The sequence below is a fragment of the Monodon monoceros genome, unplaced genomic scaffold (genome assembly GCF_005190385.1).
Source record: "Monodon monoceros isolate NGI ecotype Baffin Bay Population unplaced genomic scaffold, NGI_Narwhal_1 Super_Scaffold_9, whole genome shotgun sequence".
Taxonomy (NCBI): Eukaryota; Metazoa; Chordata; class Mammalia; order Artiodactyla; family Monodontidae; genus Monodon; species Monodon monoceros.
In genome coordinates this window covers 16,006,804-16,030,650 of record NW_021703786.1, presented here as the reverse complement: position 1 = coordinate 16,030,650, position 23,847 = coordinate 16,006,804, and the positions used below count along the sequence as shown (strand labels likewise).

The 23,847-nt window shown below is 46.2% G+C and overlaps 1 protein-coding gene across 3 annotated transcripts in view; it reads right to left on the bottom strand.

Annotated features, from left to right (window-relative positions):
* Positions 1-7,080: 7,080 nt before the first annotated feature.
* Positions 7,081-23,847, bottom strand: part of LASP1 (LIM and SH3 protein 1) — a 42,850-nt gene continuing 26,083 nt past the window's right edge. Inside the window, exons 5-10 of one of the 3 annotated variants that reach the window (XR_003791853.1) lie at positions 15,871-16,015; positions 15,412-15,515; positions 12,414-12,829; positions 11,951-12,064; positions 11,557-11,610; positions 7,094-7,195 (exon numbers count right to left, since the gene is read on the bottom strand). Coding sequence is in view for 1 of the 3 variants with exons in the window: in XM_029211019.1 (XP_029066852.1) it covers positions 12,656-12,829; positions 15,412-15,515; positions 15,871-16,015 (423 nt within the window). In the remaining 2 variants the exon portion in view is untranslated. Of the gene's footprint in view, positions 7,196-11,556; positions 11,611-11,950; positions 12,065-12,413; positions 12,830-15,411; positions 15,516-15,870; positions 16,016-23,847 lie in introns of those variants that run through there. The other 2 variants (XR_003791854.1, XM_029211019.1) reach the window with 2 other exon arrangements.

The window sequence follows — 23,847 nt, the reverse complement described above, 5'->3', positions numbered from 1 at the left end:
GAAGGGAAGAAGAACTAGAAGATATAGAAATTACCCACAGGAGTGGGGTACAAATTGTGGGAAATTCTCAAGTTTGGCAAAAAGATGATTTTTACTTCCACTAATAACAATCTAATGACACACCTTAATAGGATTGAGAAAGAGTGAAAATTATGGAGACGATATGAATTGTAATAACAAGGTCTTACTATATTTTAGTAGCAAAAGGACTTACCTCTATTTTTGGAGGGTCAGAAATTAACTGTCTTTCTTTGATGGATTGTCCAACTGTAATTCCATCAGTGGCAGGAATTTTTTCTCCAGAGTTTAGTATTTACATATTTATGTACAAAATTCTTGCTTTTATCCTGGTTTCATTTTCTTCTTTTCAATTTAAGGATTCACCCACAACTAAATTATAAAGATTAAAAGTTGGCAGATACCAGAATACAAAAAGAACACTTTAATTAGCTTTTTCTTTTCCCTCTTTCACCCTTTTTCCATATGTGCTTTGGAAAGCCTAATCCATTTCTTTGTCAAAACACTGGTGACTCCAAATTGAGAAAATTATATGGGGGAAAATAGAAAAATAAAGGAAAGAAGTAAAATTTTTCATATAAATAGTGAATAATTTAAATATTTTGCTAAATAAATGTTAAGTTTCATTCCCTTAGAGAAAGAAATTTGGCATCGTGAAATCTCCTTGAACATTGAACTATCCAAGTCTCCACACCAGTTATTTTCAGCAGGTTTACAAAAGAAGCATGGTTTAATTTAAAACATTGATTATCTGGATTGTGAATCACATCACACACTTCAATTGACATGACTGCTGCTGTAAATTTTTTTAAAACTCGCCTTATTTCATTATTCTTAATAATTGTGAGATTATTATCTCACCCTCCCCAGAAATTTGGAACATAAGAAAATCTGATTCATTCTTTGGGTACAGTAGATAAATGATATCATCTTGCTACCACTAAAAAATAAACTGACAAATTCTTCATTCAATTATTAATAGATAAAATAACCTTTGAGACCAAATTGGAAGTTTCCTCAGTTTGGCAGTTTTTTGCTGAATACATTTGTCATCAGGAACAAAGTGTGAATCAATTTTTAAGGTGGGAAATTAACTTGCACAAGTATATATTATCATTAGTATTGATGTTTAAGTGATGGTAGAGGCAGTCATATTGCCACAAAAAAGGGAGCATTTGCAAAATAAATAAGCTAAAAACACTGGGAGACTGTCCACTTCTAATTCATTCTAGAACAGTCATAAAATAATGATGTAAACTACCAACAGGTCAGATAATTTATCTCACCTGTACGTCTTTCTAAACTAGGAGATTAACCTGGGCTTCTAGCTTTTCTCCCCTTTTGATAATGATATCCTCAGTCTCTTTTGACCTTGATTTGTAGGATGATTTTTACTTCCACTAGAAGCAAGCTCAACAGCACATCATTACATTTATTTTTACTATTGTTTCTAAATACACACACCACACCACAATAGCACTAATAACAATTTAATGACACGCCTTAGAAACTGAAGTTTATATATTGTGATAAATACTCTATACCTTATGAAACTATAGAATGTGTATCGTTAATACTTTTTTGGATAATTCCTTCTCATGCCCTGCTGACCCCTCAACTATATCATCTTCATGATGCAGGCAGTACATTACTGTACTTGGGAAGCCATTCAAGCATTCAGGAAGCTCAAGCAGTTGTTTATCAGGCCCGCTCCCCATAGCATTAACAATAGGCACCTTATTTCACCTTTATCCATCCCTTCATGGCTTAGTTGGTGCTTCCAGTTCTTCTGTTAATAACAAAGATTTTATTGCCAGGATAATTATTCACCTTTGCAGATTAGAGCAAGCATGAGGAATCCATCAAAAAAGTGCAACTGGAAGAACCACCTTATATCAGTAAAAAGCAAACATGAGCCTCTTTGTGTGATGATTCCTCAAGAGTTAACCCCTTTAAGTGAATAGTACTCAATTATATGATTACAGATTTTCATGTCAATAAATATTGTGAAGGGTAAAAACACAATGCTACCACAAAAACCTCTTTGGTTATTGGACACCTTACTAGCAATGTGACTTCTTTACCAATTCCACTAGCAGGTAGCTCTGAAACCTGTAAGAAATCAGGCGATGGAAATATGCTCCTTGGCTTATTGAGACATCACTAAGGTAGGAAAGATGACCTGAAAGACAGCTGTATTGGACAGTCTTCTCTAGGTTAAAAAAAAAAAAATGCCAAAGGACTAAGAACATATATTTTTTTTCATCAAGAAAGAAAATACAACTCCAGAAAATTCCTCAAGTAACTAGACTTAAAAACAAAAACTTAGTTTAGCCCTTGAAAGGGTTTTAAATTTTAAAAAATTAATAATTGTACATATTCTAAGATCACTGCTTTCTTAAAGGTGCACAAAACTGAAAAGTATTCATTGTTATTTTTAAAGAATTGTATTTCTGGTGAACTGTCTTTGATACCTAAATATTTAAAATATTTGCTAATTTTATTTAATTTGTTATTTATTCATGTTAATAAAATAAAATTAAAATTGGAAACATTGCTAACTTGTTCAGAGCTTGTCATGATGCAAATCACTGAGCATGTAATTCTTTTAAATTTTTTTGTATTTTTAAAAATTAAATGTTTAAAATTGAAGTATAGTTGATGTATATTATATAAATTACAGATTCACAATTTTTAAAGGTTATACTCCATTTATAGTTATTATAAAATATTTGCTATGTAATTCCTTTAAATTATTTCTTGTGGAAGAACTTATTTTTATTTAAGCTGTTAATTATAGCCCTACCATGATCAAAAAACTAAATGTCTTAATACAAAATAATGTTTCAATTAGCTATATATTTATGTATATTTTTATGCTTAATATTTTAGTGTATAAATAAATAATTTCATTTACTAGCAACAACTGTTAAATTGAACAATAAATCTATAAGCAGAACAGTATTCTATACTATTCTGTTATTTAATTCAGAGACCAAACTCCCAAGCAATTAATATTCTGATTGCTGCTAATATACTACAATTGTCATAGTTTAACACCAGTTTCAAAAAACAAAATATGTAATTAAGTATTGTGGATTACCTGCAATTTCCCATGACTACCAGATCTTACAGTGTATTGCTATGAACAGAGTTCTTAAATATTTCTAAAAAATGTCTGCCTTAGCAGATTTTTTTTTTTAGTTTATAATGGAAGTTGTGTCAGTGATTTTTTTCTGTTTCCCCCTTTTTTTGTGTGTGTGTGTTTCCCCCTTTATATATGACTTTGCTTTTATTTTTACTTAAAATAGATGGAAGTAAAACTAACTTAGAAGAAGCCATTCTAGGCTTAGTAAGCATTTGGTCTGTGATAAAGCCAAAGCACGTAATTTACAAAGACAATTTTTCCACTTCAACTATGTTTAAGTCCTTTATTAAGGGACATTCGCATTATTTTTTAATAATTTGAAGTTAAAATGATACTGTTAAGGGATTTTGAAGTTTGAACAATGCTAATTTTAAGCCTTTTAAAATAAAAGAAATTTTCCGATATTTAATAAATCACGTCATGCCAAGTTTCAAACTCAAAGTTTGGATTTGATTCCATATAAAGTACCCAAACAATGAGTTTTAGGTGGCTCCAACTTAGTAACATTTATCTTCCCATTATTTGTTTCCCAAAATATATTCTTTTTCTCCTAACATAAAATACATCCTTGGGGATTCCCTGGTGGCACAGTGGTTGAGAGTCCACCTGCCGATGCAGGGGACACGGGTTCGTGCCCCGGTCCGGGAGAATCCCACATGTGGAGCGGCTGGGCCGCTGAGCCTGCGCGTCCGGAGCCTGTGCTCCGCAATGGGAGAGGCCACAACAGTGAGAGGCCCGCATAACGCAAAAAAAAAAAAAAAAAAAAATCCTTTTTCCACCCAAACCCCTTATTTTTTTTAACCAAGAAAGCAGGTATTAATATAATGATTCTTAGCATTATGCCACATTAATTTTTTTCTAAGTAATCTGCAATTATTTAGAGATGTTTTTACTACATTGATGTGGGCCAAGTACAATCCTCATTTTTATAGGACATGATTGCCCTATGACACAGATTTATAAAATTTACACAAAAATTTATAATATTGATACAAAAGTAATTTTTTCAGTGTTTTATTATATTTTAGGATGGCAATACACAAATAGTTTAAATGTGAAATTTAGAAAATTTTATCGAAATGAACCCAGTAAAACTCTGTTATAAACTGGCATATTGGGACTTCCCTGGTGATCCAGTGGCTAAGACCCCATGCTCCCAACGCAGGGGGTCTGGGTTCCCTGGTCGGGGAGCTAGATCCCACGTACCACAACTAAAGATCCTACATGCCGCAACCAAAAGATCCCACATGCAGCAACTAAAAGATTCTGCACGCCGCAACTAAAAAAAAAAAGAGAGATCCTGCATGCCGCAACTAAGACCCAATGCAGCCAAATAAATAAATATTAAAAAAATAAAAAATAAACTGGCATATTATAGCATGGATATAGGCACAAAGTCATAAAGTTTCTTCCAAAATGTAACTTTATTTTTTAAAACCATAATATTTCACAAGTAATTGAAAATAAGGGTATCTGTCTTTATATTGTGCCCAATACCAGTGGTACATATCACTGGTGGATAACTGAAATTGGCTGATTGTTTTCACTGAATTGATTAGTTGTTTCAACTTTGTATGGATACAGACTGAAGAGCCTTGACCTCATAAAAGACTTCAGAGGGAGCTCAGTTAGAGACTATACCACAAAGATCTACACCACCATAATTAACTGTGTAACTTGGATCCCTCCAAAATACTGACACTTGCCCTAATTACCTAGGTAAGGACATAGAGCTGCTCTCTTGACTTGAAGTACAAAATTTTAGTCTGAAACACAAGTTATACCAAAGAGTTAAGAGGAATGTTTTAGTGGGAAATGTTACGTCACGGACTCCACAGAAAACAGAAGATCATCCCTGAATGTATTAATGTTCAGAGCCATGCTTCTTGCATTAGTGTATCTGTCAGATTACCCCTTTTTGTTATATACCACCATGTAGTGTTGTACTTGTTAATATTCCCTAAGCAGCTTAGACAAATGATCACTGATATATGTTTGGGGTAAATAAATATTTTCATTTTCTCCTCACAATGTGGCAGTTGGTACCCAAAAAGACTTTGAAGTTGAGTTTTCATTATACAGTGTCATTTGGGGAGAGCAGAAAAGCGGACTACTGGTAAACTGTTAAAGAGTTTGTTCCTGGGAATTCTGTTCTCAAAGATGTAGTTTTCATCCTAGAATTATAGAATTTTGAAATGGAAAGAGACATTAACAATTTTCTAGTCCAACCCTTACATTTGTCAGAATAAACTGAAGCCCTGAATGTTAAATCACTTATTGAAGGCCATATAATTTGTTGCCTAGACAAGCTCCTAGAACAGTATTTTTTCTTGGCCAGTATTTTAAAATGAAAGTTTTCCATCTTAAGTTTGACATATACTGCCTCAATTTTCTTTCTTTTTAAAACATGGAAATTGAACACAATGTTATAAATAATAACTATTAATCTTTCTCCTTGTTTATTTTTAAGCTAGAAATAAAAATCAATGTAGAACAATCAAGACAGAGTTTTCAAAGGAATAGATACCACAGATTTGGGGCCCAAGTCTACTCTGGACCCTCAAATATATGGTTTCTTCAACCCTACTTGGAGAGAGAAATATGTTGAAAGTTTTTTGTTTTGTTTTGCTTTTAAGAAAAGGAACATATGACCATATAAAAAACATTTATTTGAGGGTAAGAGAGAGATTTTTCCCAAATAACAAGTAAGGTAAGTGTAGCCATCTTATTTCAATAATTTATAGTTCAGCTATTCAGAAAGAATGAGGACTATATAACTGTTTCTTTCTTTAAATGAGAAGCTGGAGCACAAGGGGTATGGAGTGGGGAAGACATGATAAATCTTAAAAACTCAAATGACAACTTCCTTCTAGAGAGTGAGACACGGGAAATCACACAACCCCAGATTGTGCAATCTCTAAAGACAGTGATAAAGTGACTACTTCATAGATGAAGATAGACAACATGCTCTTGGACCTACAAGGGAACCCCCTCGTGTGAGAAAGGAAAGAACATACTTTAGCATAATATGCAGTTGCATTTAGACCTAAGGAAAGGCTATCAAATAAATTTTTGAGCAGCTCTCCATAGTAATTTTAATGAGTCTACATTTCAGCTCTCTGCGTTCTCAACACCTCTGTCTACAGCTCAAACGCACGCAGCAGCTGCCAGCCATGCCCATGAATTCCTGATGTCCCAGCCGAGCGCCTCTGCCTCTGAGCTCAAAAAGCCCCTTGCTTGACAGGGGTTAACCATATCCGGAAGGCTCTGGAAGAGGTCTGCTGGGCAGCAGGACTGCTGTTGATGAGAGGCTTCTTGTTGGACTTGAGTCCAGGAGCTGTGGGAAACCCAGAAACAGCAAGGCTCAGATGGGAATAGCAGCAAAGGTATCAGCTTCCGATACTGGTCACGGACTAAGACAAGAATTAGGAGTTCTCGCCACTCCGCCAAACCCCACAGTTGGGAAAGAATTGACATCTCCCGCAAAACCCCACTCCCAAGTAAATTTGATTTGCTATATCATCCTCAAGTTAGAATGAGTCACTAGTTAATTAATTAATGCAATTATGCAAGCATAATTGTAAGCCACCCTGCTGACATATAAAGATGTTTTTTATCTTTAATTACCAGGAGAAAATGGACACATTGGAGTTCGAGCACCTAACTTGAAGAAAAAACTAGGAAATATAGTCTCTCCCACCATGCACACCACTCCCAGCACATTCTACTTAAAAATCCTTCGCATTGTGGGCTTTACTTTTCATTTTTAAAATTGTTACTTTAAATTAGGTCTCAAAGAAAGAAGTTGGCATTTCTTATTCTTTTCAGAGTGGTCTGGGAAATGCTACATCAGTGCACCTGAGAAAAAAAATAGGAAAACAAGATCTCTTGTAATTTTGTTTTTGAATCAATACCCGAAATAATGACCAGAAGCAAAAATCCACCGGTGCGTCAGCAAGCAGGATGCTCGGCCAGTCAGCTTCATCCTTCCCCCCTGAGCTGTAGGCTCCACGCCGCCGCTGCGGGCCCCTAGAGCAGATAGATAATGTAGGACAGAATGACCAGACCTATGATGGCAAAGAACATCAGGATGAAAATATCCAGCATTGTGGAGTCCTTGGCCGAGGAGGCCTCTGGGTCCCGGGGAAATGTGAGCTGTGAGCACGGAGGTTGCAGTCAGTGGAGAGAAATGGCTCCCTCTTCCCTCCACTGCTCAGCCCTCCTTTCCCCTCCCCCTCCCAGGGCCTGAGACTAAGGGATGCTGCATCTCCATCAGCAGCTTACTCTCCCCCCTCACCCCACAGCCAACCAATCACAAAGCCCGGGAGCGGGTAACCAAGGAACTGCTCGATTTCGACCAGGCAGAAGTGAAGAGGCTCAATTTCTCCCCAGGAACCCAATCCTACCCCTTTGTATCTAAATGGAGTCTGAATGTTATGGAAGTAGGAAGAGATCTGATCTGTATCCAGGTGCCCAAGGAATGAATACTCCTGAGTGCCTTTCTTCTCCTTTTTCCCTCCCATCATCCTTGGCAAATAAGCTCAGAAAATAATGGTTGGGAGCTGGGTGGGCCACTGGCACATTGTAAAGTCACGTTATGGAGGGACATGGATGAAGTTCTCATGTGAGTCTCAGATGACATGTCTGGGGATGGAGCTAACACTTATGGGATTTCTATACTGTGTCAGATACTGCACACGTGGTGTAATTTCAACCTCCCTACAAGTCTTTTATAGATGAGGCTCAGAGATGGTCAGGAACTTGCCTAATGTTTCACTGGAAAGGGTAGAGACCAAGATTCAAAACTAGGCTTGTCCACTCCGGAGTCCACGTTCTTCTCTCGCTCCAGACTGGACCACCCTGTTAGTCTGAAATGCCCCCTCAGCCCCACCTGCGCTTCTCAGTTTGCGATGCGTGTCGCTCGGATCCCTCCGACTACAGTGTGAGCCCCAGAGGTCTCTCCTCCATTGATTCCTTATCTCTTCGTGGTCATTTCCCACATCCTTGTCCCTCTTATATCCTCTTCAGAACTCATTGCAGTGTTATACCCAGAGAGGGCACTAAAGAACTCTCGGTTAGGCCCATCCCTCTGCAGTAGGTGTCTAGAAATGCAACTCAAGTGACTTTGTTTTAATTGAAGTACAGTTGATCTTAGGCCATTTCTAGAAGGGGGTCCAGAAACTCCCCGCATGGGGTCCAGCGGGCAGGGACCAGAGCTGTTAGGGAGTGGAGACTTGGCGCTGGTTCCCTCCCAAGCAGACCGTCCCTGAAATCACTCTGGAGGTGATTGAAGCCTCCTGGGAAGAAGAGGCTCCACAGACAACAGGGTGCAGGCCAACGGAGGCAAGAGTTGCCAACTCATTCCCCGCTGTTGGGGCAATATTAGGCAGCCTGCACCTTCGGAAGGGGAGCAGGTGTCAGTACTGACTTTAATTATCTTACCCAGTACTGCCTCACCACTCACTACACCGCTGCAGCCTGGCAGCCGCCTCATCCCCTAATTACAAAGGCTTACTCTGGGGAAAGGCCTTTCCTCTCCAGCCTGCTGCTATCCGGAAGCAAGGGAAAGCCTTAATTCTGAGCCCGAGTGGGCAATGCTCCTCTCCACAAAGCCTGACTGGTGGGCCTGCGCTGGGGTTGAAGGATCTGGATTCCTTCTCTACCACTGTCCCTTTCCCAACCCTGCAGAAGAGGGGAAGCTGGCTGCCGTGCTTGGTCAGAGGTCAGACCCAGGTCACCTGGAGCAAAGAATGGAGCATGGAAGATACTGCCGGGAGAGGGGCAAAGGGCATGTGGCAAGGTCATAGCGGGAGGCTGGGAGCATCACACTGGGGTCCTAACACCTCCAGCCCTGCCACCAGCTGTGTGACTCCCACCAAACATTTCTGCATTTCTGGGCTTCAGTGAACCCCATCTGTAAGATGGACATCACAGTAGTTACTTCTCTCACAGAGCTGGTAATAATGTCAAAGGGAAAAAATGCGTGTTTAAGATCCATTCATCAGACATCGTGAGTGCTGCTTCGGGTTGCCAGAGCACCTTGTGGATGGCTTCACGCATGTCATCCCACTGCAGACTGTCCCAGGCCATCTGTCATTTCATTCCTCAAACACGTGCTGAGTTCCTCCTTTGTGTCAGGCAGAGGCAAAACTGCCCCCACCCCCAAGCTGAGCTCATTCAATAATTCAGCAAACATTTGCTGAGTAGCTATGTGCCCAGCCCTGGGCAGGCAGCGGGGTTGGAAAGATGAATTAGCCCCATTACCTGCCCTGACAGCGCACTGGCTAGTGGGGAGACAGGTGCAGAACAAAGGAAGTAAGACAGTTAAGACGAGAATATCAGAGCTCAAAGAAACTTCTGGGAGTGTCACCAAGCTGGGCAGAGGGATGTAGCCAGGAGCTAGCCGGTGAGGAGTTCTCCACAAGGAGGAAGTAGGTGCCCAGGCCCCCGTCAGAGCAGACACACCACTGCTCCCTTCCTCCCAGGGTGACAGCTTCCAGGCTGGTCATTCTCCCCCTGAAGGGCAGCAGAGCTCCCAGGAGGGTGATGGGCCAATGCCCCCCAAGCAGACGGGACACACAGACACAGCAGCACCTCAGAGCCAGAGAGATAACCAAGGCTGCAGGTAAAAATTATACTTTTATTTGAGTCACCAGGAGAAAGAGTCACTTGTGGTCCAAGTCAAATGTTCAAAATCATAACAGCCCAGAAAGATTTGATCCCAAGCACAAGCCCACGAGGGAGGGGACCAAAACAGACCAAGGAAAGACAACCACCCCATATAAAAAGATGAACGGACGGCTCCACACACACACACACACACACACACACACACACACACACGGATGAAATGTTTGGACAGAGGCAAATTTCACATGGTCATTTCTGTTTCTTTTTAAATACAGGTCTGTGGGGTGGTATTTTTTTTTCCAGCTATTAAAAAAAAAAAGGCCCAGAAGTGCATATGTGAGGGGGAAAAGGCGGAAATTAAGCAATAATTTTCCCTGGAGGGACATGAGGAAGAAAACAGGAAGCAATATTGAGAGAATTCACTTTTCTCACCATTGGGCTTCTTGCATTTATTATTGGTCCACTAAAGTTATATTCACATTCTAGCTTTGCTTTCCTGGGATTAGATCAGCTAAAAAACCTGTGAAACGTAAAAAAAGACCAGGACTTGGCCCAGCCCTCAGGTTCTGTGCTCTTCTAGGGCTGGATGGTTCTGGAAAGGAATAAGGACTCCCAGCAGCCCCTGGGTCCCTCAGCACCAGTGTGACAGTCCCTCCTCTCTCTGGGGGTGTGTAAGAAAAGGTCCCCTATTTTTAGGATGGGAGGAGCAGAGGGCTGGCAGCAAGATTCCAGCGGCTGGCTTGCCTTATTTTGGAAGGAAATTTAAGCCGAGTGAAAAGAGGCTACTTCTTGCTCCCCCAGGTCCTCCTCCCACCCTCTCACCACCCTGCCAACCGCAGGTTCTCCAACGGGATGTGTCTCTGACCTTTGGTCCCAGAATCCACATTGTGCTTTGAGATCAAGAGGAAACAAAATGGACCAGCGCCTGCCTCAAGGCTCCCAAAATTGTTCCCTCTCTGCCTCCCTCATCCCCCAAATTGCCCAACATAAGACACTCCACCTGCCTTCACCTTGGTTCTGGCCAAGGGGGAAAGGGATTGGTCAGGCAGGGGCTCAAGCCTCTGATTTGGGGTAAATATTCCCAAGTCAACTCACAAGCAGTGAGGACTTGATGCTAAATATGCCTGCAGGGCACAAGGATGCAAGGATGTCAACCTGTGGGGCCTGAGTCAGCGGACTCGGGGTGAAGATGGGAGGGGTGACCCAGAAGGGTGACAAGAAAGCCCAGAGATGAATAAAGCCAGGCAAGGGTCGTCACAGCCACCAACGAGCAAGAGAAGGGGCTTGGAGATAGCACCATCTTTCCCTTCCTCATCCTGGGTCTGTGCTTCCAGTTTTGTAGCCCTGGGACCCTCTCCTCTGCTTCAAGGAGGCTTTAAGTAAATGGAGAGCTAGCCTGGGCAGGGTGGCGGGGGAGACAGTGCGGGTGACACAGGGTCCCCTGGCCCCCTATTCTGCGGCCCAGGACACAGAGATGGGGGAGAGAATATGCCTGGAGCCACAAAGCCTTCCCCCCACCCCTCCCCCACCAAGCACACACACACAACCCCCTTACTTCTGCCTGGCACATTGGGAAGGGGGTGGGTGGGCTTCCTCCAGTCGGGGATAGAAGGAGGGATTTTTCACTCCAAAGAAAACATAAGTAATTTCTCTCCCCCAGCGTCCTCCCCTCTCACTGTGGGTTTTGAGGAAAATATCGGGGAGGACAGCTCTGCACACACAGCCCGCACCCCGCCCGCTTCTCTCACGCTCACACTCACCCTCGCCTGTCACGGACACCTGCAGACACTCGCTCCTTCCCCCGCAACAAAGTCCTGGAGATACAGAGGGTCCTGTGGTTTCGCACAGTCCACCTGGGGTCGGGCGGGAAGTGGGGAGGGGGGAGGCCATGGAAGGCCTGGAGACACCTTGCCAGGAGGCGCGGCGAGGAGCGGCCTAACTAGATCTCGCGAGAGGCTGGGCTGCATGGGCGAGAGGCCCGAGGCTTCCCTGACGCACCCTTCACAAGGAGGCAAGCCAGGGACCCTGGAGACCGGGGTGGGAGTGAGGGAAAAGGGCTGCGGAGAGAACACCGCGTTCCCCTCCTTCCTGCAGCTGTCCCTAAAGTAAAGGCGAGAACCGGACCCAAGCCGAGCTTCCTGGGGAGCTGCTCACCCACACCAGGCTCGGGTGGGCAGCTGAGCAAAATCACAGTGTGAAAAGGAACCGTGTCCGGAGGGAAGAATGAATCCCAAAGCAGGAACTTCACCCTCCTCTGTTGCCCTTGAGCTGGGGAGAGAAGGGTGAGGGAGCCCCTTGGAGGGCTGGCAGCCCCATCTTTGAGAAGCAGAGGCAAAGCCCATCTCACTGGTCCCTGCACGACGGCAGCACCCCTGTCCCCATCCCAGGGGCAAGGGCGGTGGGTCCCACTCCCGGGAGTGTGTGAAGCAACTCCCAGCCGCCCTGGGAGTCCTGGGGGTCTGGGGCTCACCCCAGCCTGGAATGTTTGGGTGTGTGAGGAGGTGGGCAGGAGGGGCTGAGGGGGAAGAAAAGAGAGAAGGCAGAGGCCTGGGAGCTGACGGGTTGCCCCCCCCAGACCAGCCCCACGGGCCTCGGCTTCCCTCAGAGAGGTCCACACCTGTTCCATCCAGAGAGAAAATCAAGAAGTTGGTCAAGGGGAAAACCTGCCAGAGGAAGGAGCCGCGAAAGTGGCAGAACAAGGCTTCGGTTGGCAAAAGAAGCTGGAAGAGGGGGAGAATAAACAAGCTGTTGCAGATTTTAAAAAACAGAGACACCAAAGGGTGGACAGGTCACGCCCAGGACGGATGCGATGCTGTGGAATGCACTGAAGACGGATGGGGCGGGCGGCGCCCGGCGGGCTCAGATGGCCTCCACGTAGTTGGCCGGCAGCATCCCCGTGTCGCCGGTGCGCTCCACGGTCCCGTACATCCAGCCGTCGTCGATCTGCTGCACGTTGACGATGGTGTCCCCGTCCTGGAAGGAGACCTCGTCCTCGTCGGCGGCACTGTAGTCATACACGGCGCGGTACCGCTTCTGCAGAGGTCGGGGCGCGGTTAGTCAGGGGTGCCTAACTCTCTGGGACCCCAGAGCAGAGTGGACCAGGAGCTGGGAGACACGGAAGGGCTGGGCTCTGCCATGAATTTTCTCACCTCTGTGTCTCATTTTCTGAGAGCAACCACCTTTTTAATAATGCATCTGGCGTCTACCAAGGGCCAGGCACAAACAGGCGTGGAGGTTACAATAGTTCTGCCCTGTCTCTCGGAACAGGAACGCAGTAATGTCCGGTGGACACCATGCCGGGTAGAGGTTAAAAATATGACATGTGTTCTATTATCTGCATTTTTTTTTTTTCTTTTGGCCGCCCCGCGTGGCATGCGGCATCTTAGTTCCCCGACTAGAGATCAAACCCGTGCCCCCTGCAGTGGAAGCTCGGAATCTTAACCACTGGACTGCCGGGGAAGTCCCTATCTGTGTTACTATAAGCACCAGTCTTTCTTCTTTTTTTGAAGCTGTTGATGAATCTGGTTCCCAAATTCAGGACAAAGACCAATTCCTGTGAGAAAAACCTCCAGGTGACACAAGACATATCTGTCAGGTCCCACCTTCCAACCTCAGCCAAAGTCTTGTGCTTAAGCCCCAGCTCTAGGAAATGTCCAGTAAAAACACATGAACTCTAGCTGTGATCTTGGAAGTAGGCAAGATTCTAACGTCCTCTGACCCTCACTGCCCTTGACATCGACTTGTCTCTGGGGGTCAGCTCAGGCTTTACGGTGCCCCAGGCCAGGCTCTGGGATCAGTGTGGGTCCGGGGCTGGACGAGCCCATTAGAAACCTCCGGGATCTGCCCCCACTGCCCCGCCCCACCACCAGGACCCCTGCTCAGACCTTCTGTTTGCAGCCTCTGGTCTGCCTCCTCCAACTGTTCATCCATTGTGATCTCGGGGGAACTTTCCAAAATGCAAACCTGAGGATGTTCCTCCCTGGCTTTAAATCCTTCAGAGGCCCCCTATCCTCTTCAGCATGAAATTTCAAACTCCGCCCCCCCCACCCCACAGCAGAAACCAGCTTCATCAGCCCCGAAGGCTATGGAATAAGAGGTCACAACCCTCAAGAAATGACTGAAGTGACCTCGGTCTCTTATCACCAACTCTGCCTTTAATCTCTTGGGCCAAGTCACCACATCTAAGCCCACATCCTGCAATAGCCACCTAACTCATCTCCCTGCTTCCGCCCTCAATCTTCTGTTGCTGCTTCTCAACGCAGCTGCTAGAGCCACATTTTAAAAACACAAGTCAAACCCCTTACTCTGCACAGCTCACCAGTCACAAAGGCCTTCCTATGGCCTACAAGTCCCTGCATGGTCAGACCTCATTCCCTGCCCTCTTCCCCTCTATGGTCACCTTGGCCTTCCTGCTGATCCTTGAACTTTCCTAGAACATTCCTGCCTCAGGACCTTTGCAATTGCTGTTCTCTCCCCTCCTCATTCGGCTGTCTTTTTCTTCTCTCTGACCTTTTGTTACATACCTACTTATCTCTTGGCTTTCGTGTTTGTCTCCCGACTGGAATGTAAGCTTCAAGAGGGCAGGAAGGTGGACTTTTATTCAGAGCCAAATCCCTTCAGTCCAGAACAGGCTTAGTGAGTATTGGAAGGACTGGCTGGTCTATCTGGAACCTTATCCTTCACACGACCTCTCCGGCCCACCTGACACCCCAGATAGCACTGACAATCACTCCCTCGTTTGTGTGGCCAGAGCCTGAGGCCCGAGCAGGCCACTTATCTCAAGCTACTTTATTTCTCAGAGTATTGTCCCTCCTGCTTCTACATGAGCTACTTTGAATTCCAAGGCACCCAGCATAGAGGAGCTGAGCTTGGCTGCACCATCACTGGGATAAGTAGCAGGACTTACAGACTAAACTTCTAGTCTGAGGGCTGGTAAGCCTGATCCCACCCCACCTCCCACTTTGCTCATTAATTTATTCACTAAATTGATGACTTCCTGCTTTGAGCCTGGCTCAGAGTAGGTGAACCAAAGAGACACTGCCCTGCCCACATGGAGCGTCAAGTCCAGTGGGGGTCACAGTCAGAAGATGACAAACCCAGAGAACTGTTTCAAGGTGGAAAAAGTGCTCTGAAGGAAACCAGTGGGGCGGAAGGACAGACACGTCAGGGGAGACCCACTCGCCACAGGGTGGTTTGGGAGGGTGCCTCAGAGGCAGGTGCAAGCTGAGATCTGAAGGACCTGGCAGGTCGTCGTCATGGAGACTGGGGAGCAGGGCGCAGTCTGGAGGGCCCCAAGCAGAAAGGTGCTTTGTGTGCTCCCAGGTAGCTGGAGTAAGGAAACGTGGGCCGGGAGCTGGGTGGACGAGACTCGCCCAATGTACAGCTATGGCTGGAACACAGGGTCCCAATCTGCCCCCTACACCACACTTGCTTTCTTCTCGAGAGGCTGAGACCCCTATTATCTGCAGATGGCAAGGGAGCTGGGGTCAAAGGTCAGGGGAGGCCAGGCCTCCTGGGGGGGTTTTCTAAGGAAAGTGCAAGAATTACGTCCAGGACGTCTCCCCGAGGCCCACTCACCTCCCACACCTCCTCTCCCCGCAGCCAGGGCTACTCACCCCGCCCCCGCCTGGGGCACTGCGCTGTATGGAGACCGGGGCTGCAGGCTCCTTGTAGCCACCGTAGGACTGGGCTGCCTGCTGCTGCTGGGGCTGCTGGTAAACTGGAAGCCGGCAGGAGACGGGCTCAGAAACTGTCTTGCCAAAGCCAGCCTGCTCCCTTCTTCCATGAAGCCCATGCCATGTATTTCCACCGCCCATCACCTCACTCAACCGCCACGCTGCTCAAAGGCTTCTGTCTCTGTGTGCACATTTGCCGGTGCCGCGAATTCTGCAGCAGGGGCTGCATCTCCCCCCATGGCGCTGGGAGCCCAGAACGGGCCCTGACCCTGGTGCTTGTGCCCTCGGTAGGGATGAGACCTGGGTGTGTGTGTGTACATGAGGCTTCCCTCTCACCTCCTCCCAACCCTGTAGCCGGCCTGGCCTCAGGTCCTCTGCCCGCACAGGCCTCACGCTCACCTGGGGCGCTGGTTGGGATGTGGTGAGGCTGCTGCTCCTGGGGCCGCCGATAGCCAGTGTCCTGGGGATCTCGGCGCTCTGGCTCCAGGCCCTCACCCCCGCTGGGGCCCATGCGGCTCTTCTCAAACTCTTCGTGGTATTTTATCTGCGGGGGCAGAAAGTGCTGGGTGAAGGACCCACAGCAAACCAACCAAAGCTCCTCTTCCGCTGCCACTCAAGATCCTGGGACGGGAGAGACTCCTGGAGGTCTCCAGGCAAAGAGAGCTGGGTTCTTGTTGGGGATGTACCAGCTATGTGCCCCTGAACAAGCACTTAACCTTGCTACACCTCCATTTCCACTTTACAGGGGTTGCTGAAGGATGCAATGAGATAATGGATGTAAAAGGGCCACGTAAACTAAAGCACGAGACAAATGTAAGTGGTCATTTTCCTGTGCCTGTGGCAGGGGCTAGGGCTACCCTGCTTTCACACTGGTCCACAGCAGCAAAAGCAGCAACTCCTGTTTATTGAGCACCTACTAGGTGCCAGGCACTGTGCTAGGTGTTCTGCATCACATGCTCGTTTTACCTTGACAGCACCTACAAGGGGGTACAGTATAGTCGCCATTTAACAGACAAGAAGGAAACTAAGGCACCGACAAGCAGCATGAGTTACCCATGCTCACGGAGACTCCAGAGACTGTGCTCTTAACCAGCAGGTGACTCTGCCTCTTGTGGGCATGACCTCACAGAGTTCTGCTGAGGACCCTAGCCTGCAGGGCAAAGAAATGCCAGGCCCTCCCTTGAGGGTGGGTTGGTATCTAGAAGGTGAGTTCCTTCTCAGGTTCCAAAAATGGGCAAAAAGAGGCCTAGAGAAGCCACACACCCCAGGGTCCTCAGCAAGGGCTGGCTGAACTGAACATACCAGGACCCAGAGCTGCGTTAAGATCTGGTCTTCAGACTGTCTGCTCCCAACCCACCTGAGTTGCTTGTTAGAATGCAGGTTCCAAGGCCTTCCATAGAATCTACAAAATCAGGGCTGGGGTTTTGGAATATGCCCTTTTTCTTTCTTTCTTTCTCTCTCTCTCCTTCTTTCTTTTTTTGTTTTTTTGTGGGGGGGACTATGCACTTTTAAAAGATTCCCCCAGGTGAGTCTGAAGCAGGCTCAAGTTTGAGAACCAGTGATCTAGAGCAGAGGTTGGCAAACTCTGGTCCACGGGCCTGCAGCCTGTTTGCTCACAGCCTGCGAGCTAAGAACGGTTTCTACATTTTGTAATGTTTAGAGGATGGGGATGGGGGAGTGGGGGGAGAATTAAGAGGAATAAGATTGGTAACATGTGAAATTTCTATGACATTCAAATTTCAGTGTCCAGAAATAAAGTTTTACTGGAACACAGTCTCACCATTCATTTCCCATTACCTATGGTTGCTTTCATTGCAGAGCTGAGTAGCTTCGACAGAGGCCCTTCAGCCCATAAAGCCTAAAATATTTACTATCTGGCCCTTTACAGGAAAAATTTGCTGATCCCCGCTTGCCCAAATATGTTGAATGCATATTCCTGTTGGTAAAATCTGTTTTAGCACAGTCCTCCCAAATTGCATCTATTTTCTCAATTACACACAAGCATCACTTCACAAATATGGAATGTCTCCTGTAAAACTTACACCAAAAATATGAATAAAACAAAGGATGAGATGAAAAACAACCACCTCCAGGAGATCTAGGGGTTTCTCCCTGTACTCTCAGTGGCATGTAGCCCACACCACACCTTGAGGACCCCTAGTGGGGTCTATTCACTTTTCAGAGAGGACACTGGTGGGGAGGAAGCAACCGAGGAGAGGTGGAAAGCCCGTGGTTTGTGTGTTCCGGGATCGCTGGGCTGGGCCGGGGCTCGGGGAGGAAGTGGGACAGAGAGTGACAGAATAGCTCCCCCTCACCCCCCAGAGGAAACCTGGAAAGCAGGACACAGAAAACTGGTCCTGTCCTGAGCAGACCCAGGCCTGAATTCTCTCCAGGCCTCGGACCAGAAGCTGGTTCTCACTTCCTGTTCACCAGGATCCTGCCCCATGCCTCTCCCAGTGAAAAAGGGGGTGGGGTGAGGGGACAGGGAACAGATGGGGGCAAAGCCTGCCCTGTTTCCCGGAGCAGAAGCAACGAGCGATCCTGTGCCCTGGAAGCCCCTGCCAAGGCCTGATCCAGCTGTCCCAGCCCGGGACCTCCCATGGGCCACCCCCTCCCACTTTCTTTGCTGCCTTCTCGCATCCGCTTTGCAAGGAGGGCAAGAGTTAACACTCGGCCAGGCAGGCCTTACACAGGAGTAGCTGGGCTAAAGGTCTGCAGGGGTGGTGGGCTGGGACCACCCACATCGTTCCACCCACATCGTTCCGCTGCTCTTCCAGCTGTTAACTGACGGTGACCCACTGCAGCCCAGGCTGGGAGAACAGGTGGGGCAGCAGCAAAGCCCAGGATGGGCCCTGTCTGGCGGCAGGGAGGACCAGCCCCCTCCTCCCCCTGTCCCTTCCCTTCATGCCCAAGTAGGGACCCACATCCAAATGGTGAAATAAACTGAGCCCATTCCTGAAGGGGAGGCAGCTGGTCCTGGTCAGACTGAAAACTCATCGAATCCCTGAACTCCCAAAAGGAAGAGCACCCAGGGGTGAAGTTCAAAGACACAGGGCCAGTGCCCTGCTCTCAGATTCCTAAGACAAGGGCAAAAGGTGAGTGTCCCTTAGCCCCACTCCCTTGGTGACCCCGTCCTCTGGTGAGCAGTCGGGGGTGGGGACAAGGAGAGGCCTCTAGGCTCCCAAGGCAACTGGCCTTCTGACATTTGTCCTCGGGGTGGGAAAGGTCAGCTTCCCTTGTTTACTGTCTGTTAATGAAAAGAGGCCTGACTCTGGGAGCCGATGACTAGGGGAGGGAAAGTGCACATGTGGAGGCCGACAGAGGCCTGCACCGGGCCCTGAGGGAGCCAGGAGGTGGGCTGAGGGGCAGGTGTGTCCCTGGTGCTGGGGCCCAGCTACCCCGGCTGACGGCCCACTTCTCTGGGTACGGCTCTGTCTGTATTAGTGAAGGGGTGACTCTCTGAGGAAGGAGGCATGTCTGGGTCCCAGGCCTGGCGCCATCTCCCCTTTTGTGTCCTACAGACTTCGTCCTTCATCGAGAGCTGCAGTGTCCCTCCCACGTCTCATCCCTGGGGTCATGAGCCCTTCACTTGCTCAGTGAGCTTGGAAGAGTCCCATCCCCTCTGAGCCTGAGTTTCCTCATCTTAAAAAGAGGTTACGGTACCACCTGCTCCCACGTGGTCTGGAGGCTCCCGACTACCTCTAGGAACCTAGCCAAACTCTAGAGCTGAAAGCAAGTATGGACACGTGTGCCTTTCCACAAGTGGCTGATGGGATCCATCTTGCTCCTTAAAAAGCCACCCCACATGCGTAAATATCTATAAAATTAGGCCCAGCTGATTCAGGTGGACAGAGTCGTGGCAGCCTCCCCACCATCGATGCAGGAACCACTTGTTAATCTAATAGTAATAACCTTGACCTTTGCTCAGCTTTTCACATTGAGTTCTCTGCACATAATCTCCCTTGGCCCTGACAATAATCACCCTAAAAAAATAAGTCGGATAGGTACACTTTAATTCCTATTTTACAGAAGTAAATGAGGCTCAGAAGTTAAATGACTTTCATTACTCAGTCAGGGCTGAGGCTGGTGACACAAGGACAAAGCCACAGCTGGACGGGCCCTTTCCTGGGTCAGGGTGACCACATGCCCAAGTCTGCCCCTACTACCAGTTCATGTCTTCTGGAATAGATATGAATAGCACGGCCTTTCACTCTCAAAAGGGATGATAATCACAAGGTCACCCTAACTGAGAGAAGGGGTGCCTAGCACTTAAGTCAGGAGTTGCAGTACAGAGGGGAAATGGACTGCAAAAAGTGAGGTTGCAGTTCCCTTCTGCCCAGCCCCACCTGATAAAATTTCAATCCTCTCAACTTCCTCTCCCTCCCCTGCCCAACAAGCGGGGAAACTGTTATTACTTTGCTGATCAACCTAATGGTTTGAGAAGCAAAGAGGCACCTTAAAGGGTGTTAGCACATTCAAAAGGAAAATGAACATTTTTCAGAGGCCAAGGCCCTGTCTGATCCCTCCCTGTTCCAAGCTCAGCAAAGTTCTAATCATCTAAATGCCCTGAAAAGGTGTCACCATAAGCTCAGAAATGTCAGCAGAGCCCTGGTCTAAAAACTGTCCTGGGATCCCATGGAAGGATGCCAGGCTGTAACTGTGCCCATGAGATCCAAGTGCACATGCGTAGAGGGACCCAGGCCTAAGGACCCTCCTCACTCACCCAAGGGCCCTGCCAGCCAGGACTCCAGGATGACTAGTTGAGGGTCCATTCCAAACCTAAGAAAAATGCATTTTTTCTGCTAGCTGATGTTCCGTTTTCTGAACCCCTGCTCTCCTGATTGTGGTGGAAAATGAAGGTCTGACTCCACACTTGCTTCCACATGATTCTACATCGTGACCAAGAAGGGAACATCAGGCTTTGAATGGAATAGTCAACTCACCAGCCAGGGTCTGTTTTTTTCTAACAGTGTTTCCGTTTGTTGCAGTCCTCTGTGGTGCCCTTATATGTATAACTCATTTCCTTTTCTCAGCCAGCCCAAGAACAATGTATCACTGTCATCCCCATTTTACAGATGGGGAAACCAATGCTCAGGAGGTAGGTAAGGGGTGGGTGAGTCCTAACGTCAGCTCCTAGTTCTCAACCACCAGGTTACACTGTGCTCCCTGTGAGAGACTAACACGATTTTGTTTTTAAAACAAATGTAAATCTGTGCTCGATTTCATTAGTAATCAGAGAAATGCAAGTTAAAACCATGAGATACCACTACACACAATCAAAATGGCTAAAATGAACAAGTCTAAGGATGTAGAGCCACGGAAACTCTCATCACTGCCGGCGAGAGGGTAAATCAATACCACCGCTCGAAAAGTAGTTCAGTGTTATCTGGTAAGGCTGAAGGAACATACGCTCTGAGATCTGGCAATTCCACTCCACATTATCAACACTAGGAAATATGTATGAAGCTGTCCACAGCCATAGAAGCACTCCAAATGACCATCAACACCAGCCTCAATATAAGTATCTTAAATGGAATGCTATACAACAACAGAAAAGAACAAACTACAGCTGCATGCAAACATGTACATGATTCTTTAAACCCAACGTTGCCCAAAGGAGGCAAGACGCAAAAGAACAGATATGTTCAAAATTGGGAAAAACAAAACTATAGTATTCAGAAATGCATAGTTGCGGGGAAGGGATAAATTAAGAGTCTGAGATACATATACACACTACTAAATATAAAAGAGATAATCAACAAGGACCTACTGTATAGCACAGGGAACTATACTCAATATCTTGTAACAAACTATAAGGGAAAAGAATCTGGGGGAAAAATATGTATATATAAAACTGAATCACTTCTCTGTACACCTGAAACTAACACAACATTGTAAACAAAGTATACTTCAATTTAAAAGCAAGAAAAAAAATTACATAGTAAAAAAAGAAAGCATAGCTACATTTTAAAATTGTAAAGAAAAGAACAGCACACGCTTTCAAAAATTAAACTACAGGGTTGTCCAACAAGCCCACCTCTGGGGCATTTGACTCTGGGGCTAGAATTTTCTTTGACTTTACTATTTACTACTGATTAGGCCTGGACTATAAGGAATGAAGCTTATTTAAGGAATATAAGCTACTAATTATTTCTGACTGAAAGAAATGCAAAGGATTTCTGCCTGTAGCAAGGCTATCTCCAAAGCTTATGGTTTTGGGTTTTTATATAAATTAATTAATTAATTAGTTTGTTTTGGCTGTGTTGGGTCTTCGTTGCTGCTCACGGGCTTTCTCTAGTTGAGGAGCGGGGGGCTACTCTTCGTTGCGGTGCACAGGCTTCTCATTGTGGCTTCTCTTGCTGCGGAGCACGGGCTCTAGGCGCCCGGGCTTCAGTAGTCGTGGCACGTGGGCTCAGTAGTTGTGGCTTGTGGGCTTAGTTGCCCCGCAGCATGTGGGATCTTCCCGGACCAGGGCTCGAACCCGTGTCCCTTGCATTGGCAGGCAGATTCTTAACCACTGCGCCACCAGGGAAGCCCAAAGCTTATGGTTTTATAGTCCTGGAGGACGTTAACTAGTTCTGCAGCTAATGGCAGAACACTAACTAGCTCTGTATCTAATTATATCCAGTGCTTTGCTTTCACAGACTAGGCATCACCTCTGCCTGTCAGATGCTCCAGCTGGTTCCTCATAATTAAGGTAATTATATGATAGGTATTCACTGCATGAGAGTTATGTTTTTTGTTGTTGTTTTTTTTTAACACTTTGAAAACTCTATTTTGACAGGGGTGCTGTCACGCTCTGCTTCTTGACTTGCATGGTGAGTACACACACAGGTGTTTATGTGTTACACTTCACAGAAAAAGGAAAAGTTAAAAGACCCAAAATTGTACACAGAAAGTCAGTATATAAGTAGATATGTAGATAAATATATCTTTTCTGCTTGAAGGCTGTGGCTCCCATATAGGGACCTCAGCAATTAAAGACTCCCGTCCATTACAGCCATCACAGCTGGTGACCAAAGGCCAGGATAAATTTCAGCTCACAGCCTGTGGTCCTGGCCTCTCACCCCTTCAGGTGCCTTTAATGAAGACACAATTACTAAACAAGGTCCTACTGTATAGCATAAAGAACTATATTCAATACCCTATGATAAATCATAACGGAAAAGAATATAAAAAAAAAGAACGTATATATGTGTATAACTGAATCACTTTGCTTTTCAGCAGTAATTAACACAACATTGTAAATCAACTATACTTCAATTAAAAAAAAAAAGACACAAACACTCACCACAGATGTCTAACTAGCACCTTGCCCCCTCAGTTTTCCAGACATTCTCAGTACTAGACAATGGCCTAACTTTTCAGCCAAACTTTAGTCCATGTCCCTTCTTTAGCCACAGTGTAGAAAGCAGACGAGTCTGCCTTTAAATTAATAGCAACTGACAATATTGATCACATGCTAAGTGCTTGACATTTTCCTCGCAAATGAGGAGTCATCTGACGTTAACCTGGGAAGTGAGTGACAAGCTACATAAAGGAACACTATTTTGGATACAAAACAAAAGGTGTGGCTCTAAACACCATCTTTCCCCAAACTCTTCCGGAGGAGGGACAAGTTAACAACTTGGTTTAAAGTTCCCTGGGGGGTTCTGGGATGTGGCCAGGCCTGGCACCTCTGCTGAAGCTTTTTCAGGCTCTTGGTGACGATTCTCAAACTTCAGGTAACCCAGGGAATGTGTTAAAAATGCTGGTCCCTGAAAAAGAAATTTTATTTTCTATCTCTTTAATTTTGTATCTGTATGAGATGATGGCTGTCCCCTAAACTTACTGTGACAATCATTTCATGATGTAAGTAAGGCAAATCATTAGGTTGGAAAGCTTAAAGGTATACAGTGCAGTATGCCAATTATAGCTCAATAAAAATAAAAAGGAACAACAAAAATAATTTTAAAAATAAAATGCTGGTTCCTAAAAAAAGAGAGAGAGAAAATGTTGGTTCCTGGGTTCTGCTCCCAGGTGGCCTGGGGAGGAGGCCTGTGAGCCTGCATTTTCAATCAACCTTTGCAAGTGATTCTCGTCCAGCTGTTTGGAGGCCCACAGTTGACAGACTAACTGTACTTGCTAAAACCAAGAGTCTTCCAGCATTGTGGTCACAAGTCACAGGTTCCAGCTAAGGCTGCAAAAGCAGAACCAGGTCAGGCTCAAGTCACCTCCCCCACCTCAGAGCAGAGGACAATCAGCTAATTGCAGCCCTGTGGTTAATGATAAGATGTTATCTCCTCAGGTGTGAGTGTCTTGGCCAGGGTGAGCTCTGTTACCAGGGCTCCTCAGACATTAACACCTCCAATAACTAGTTTGGGGGGAGGGGAGGGG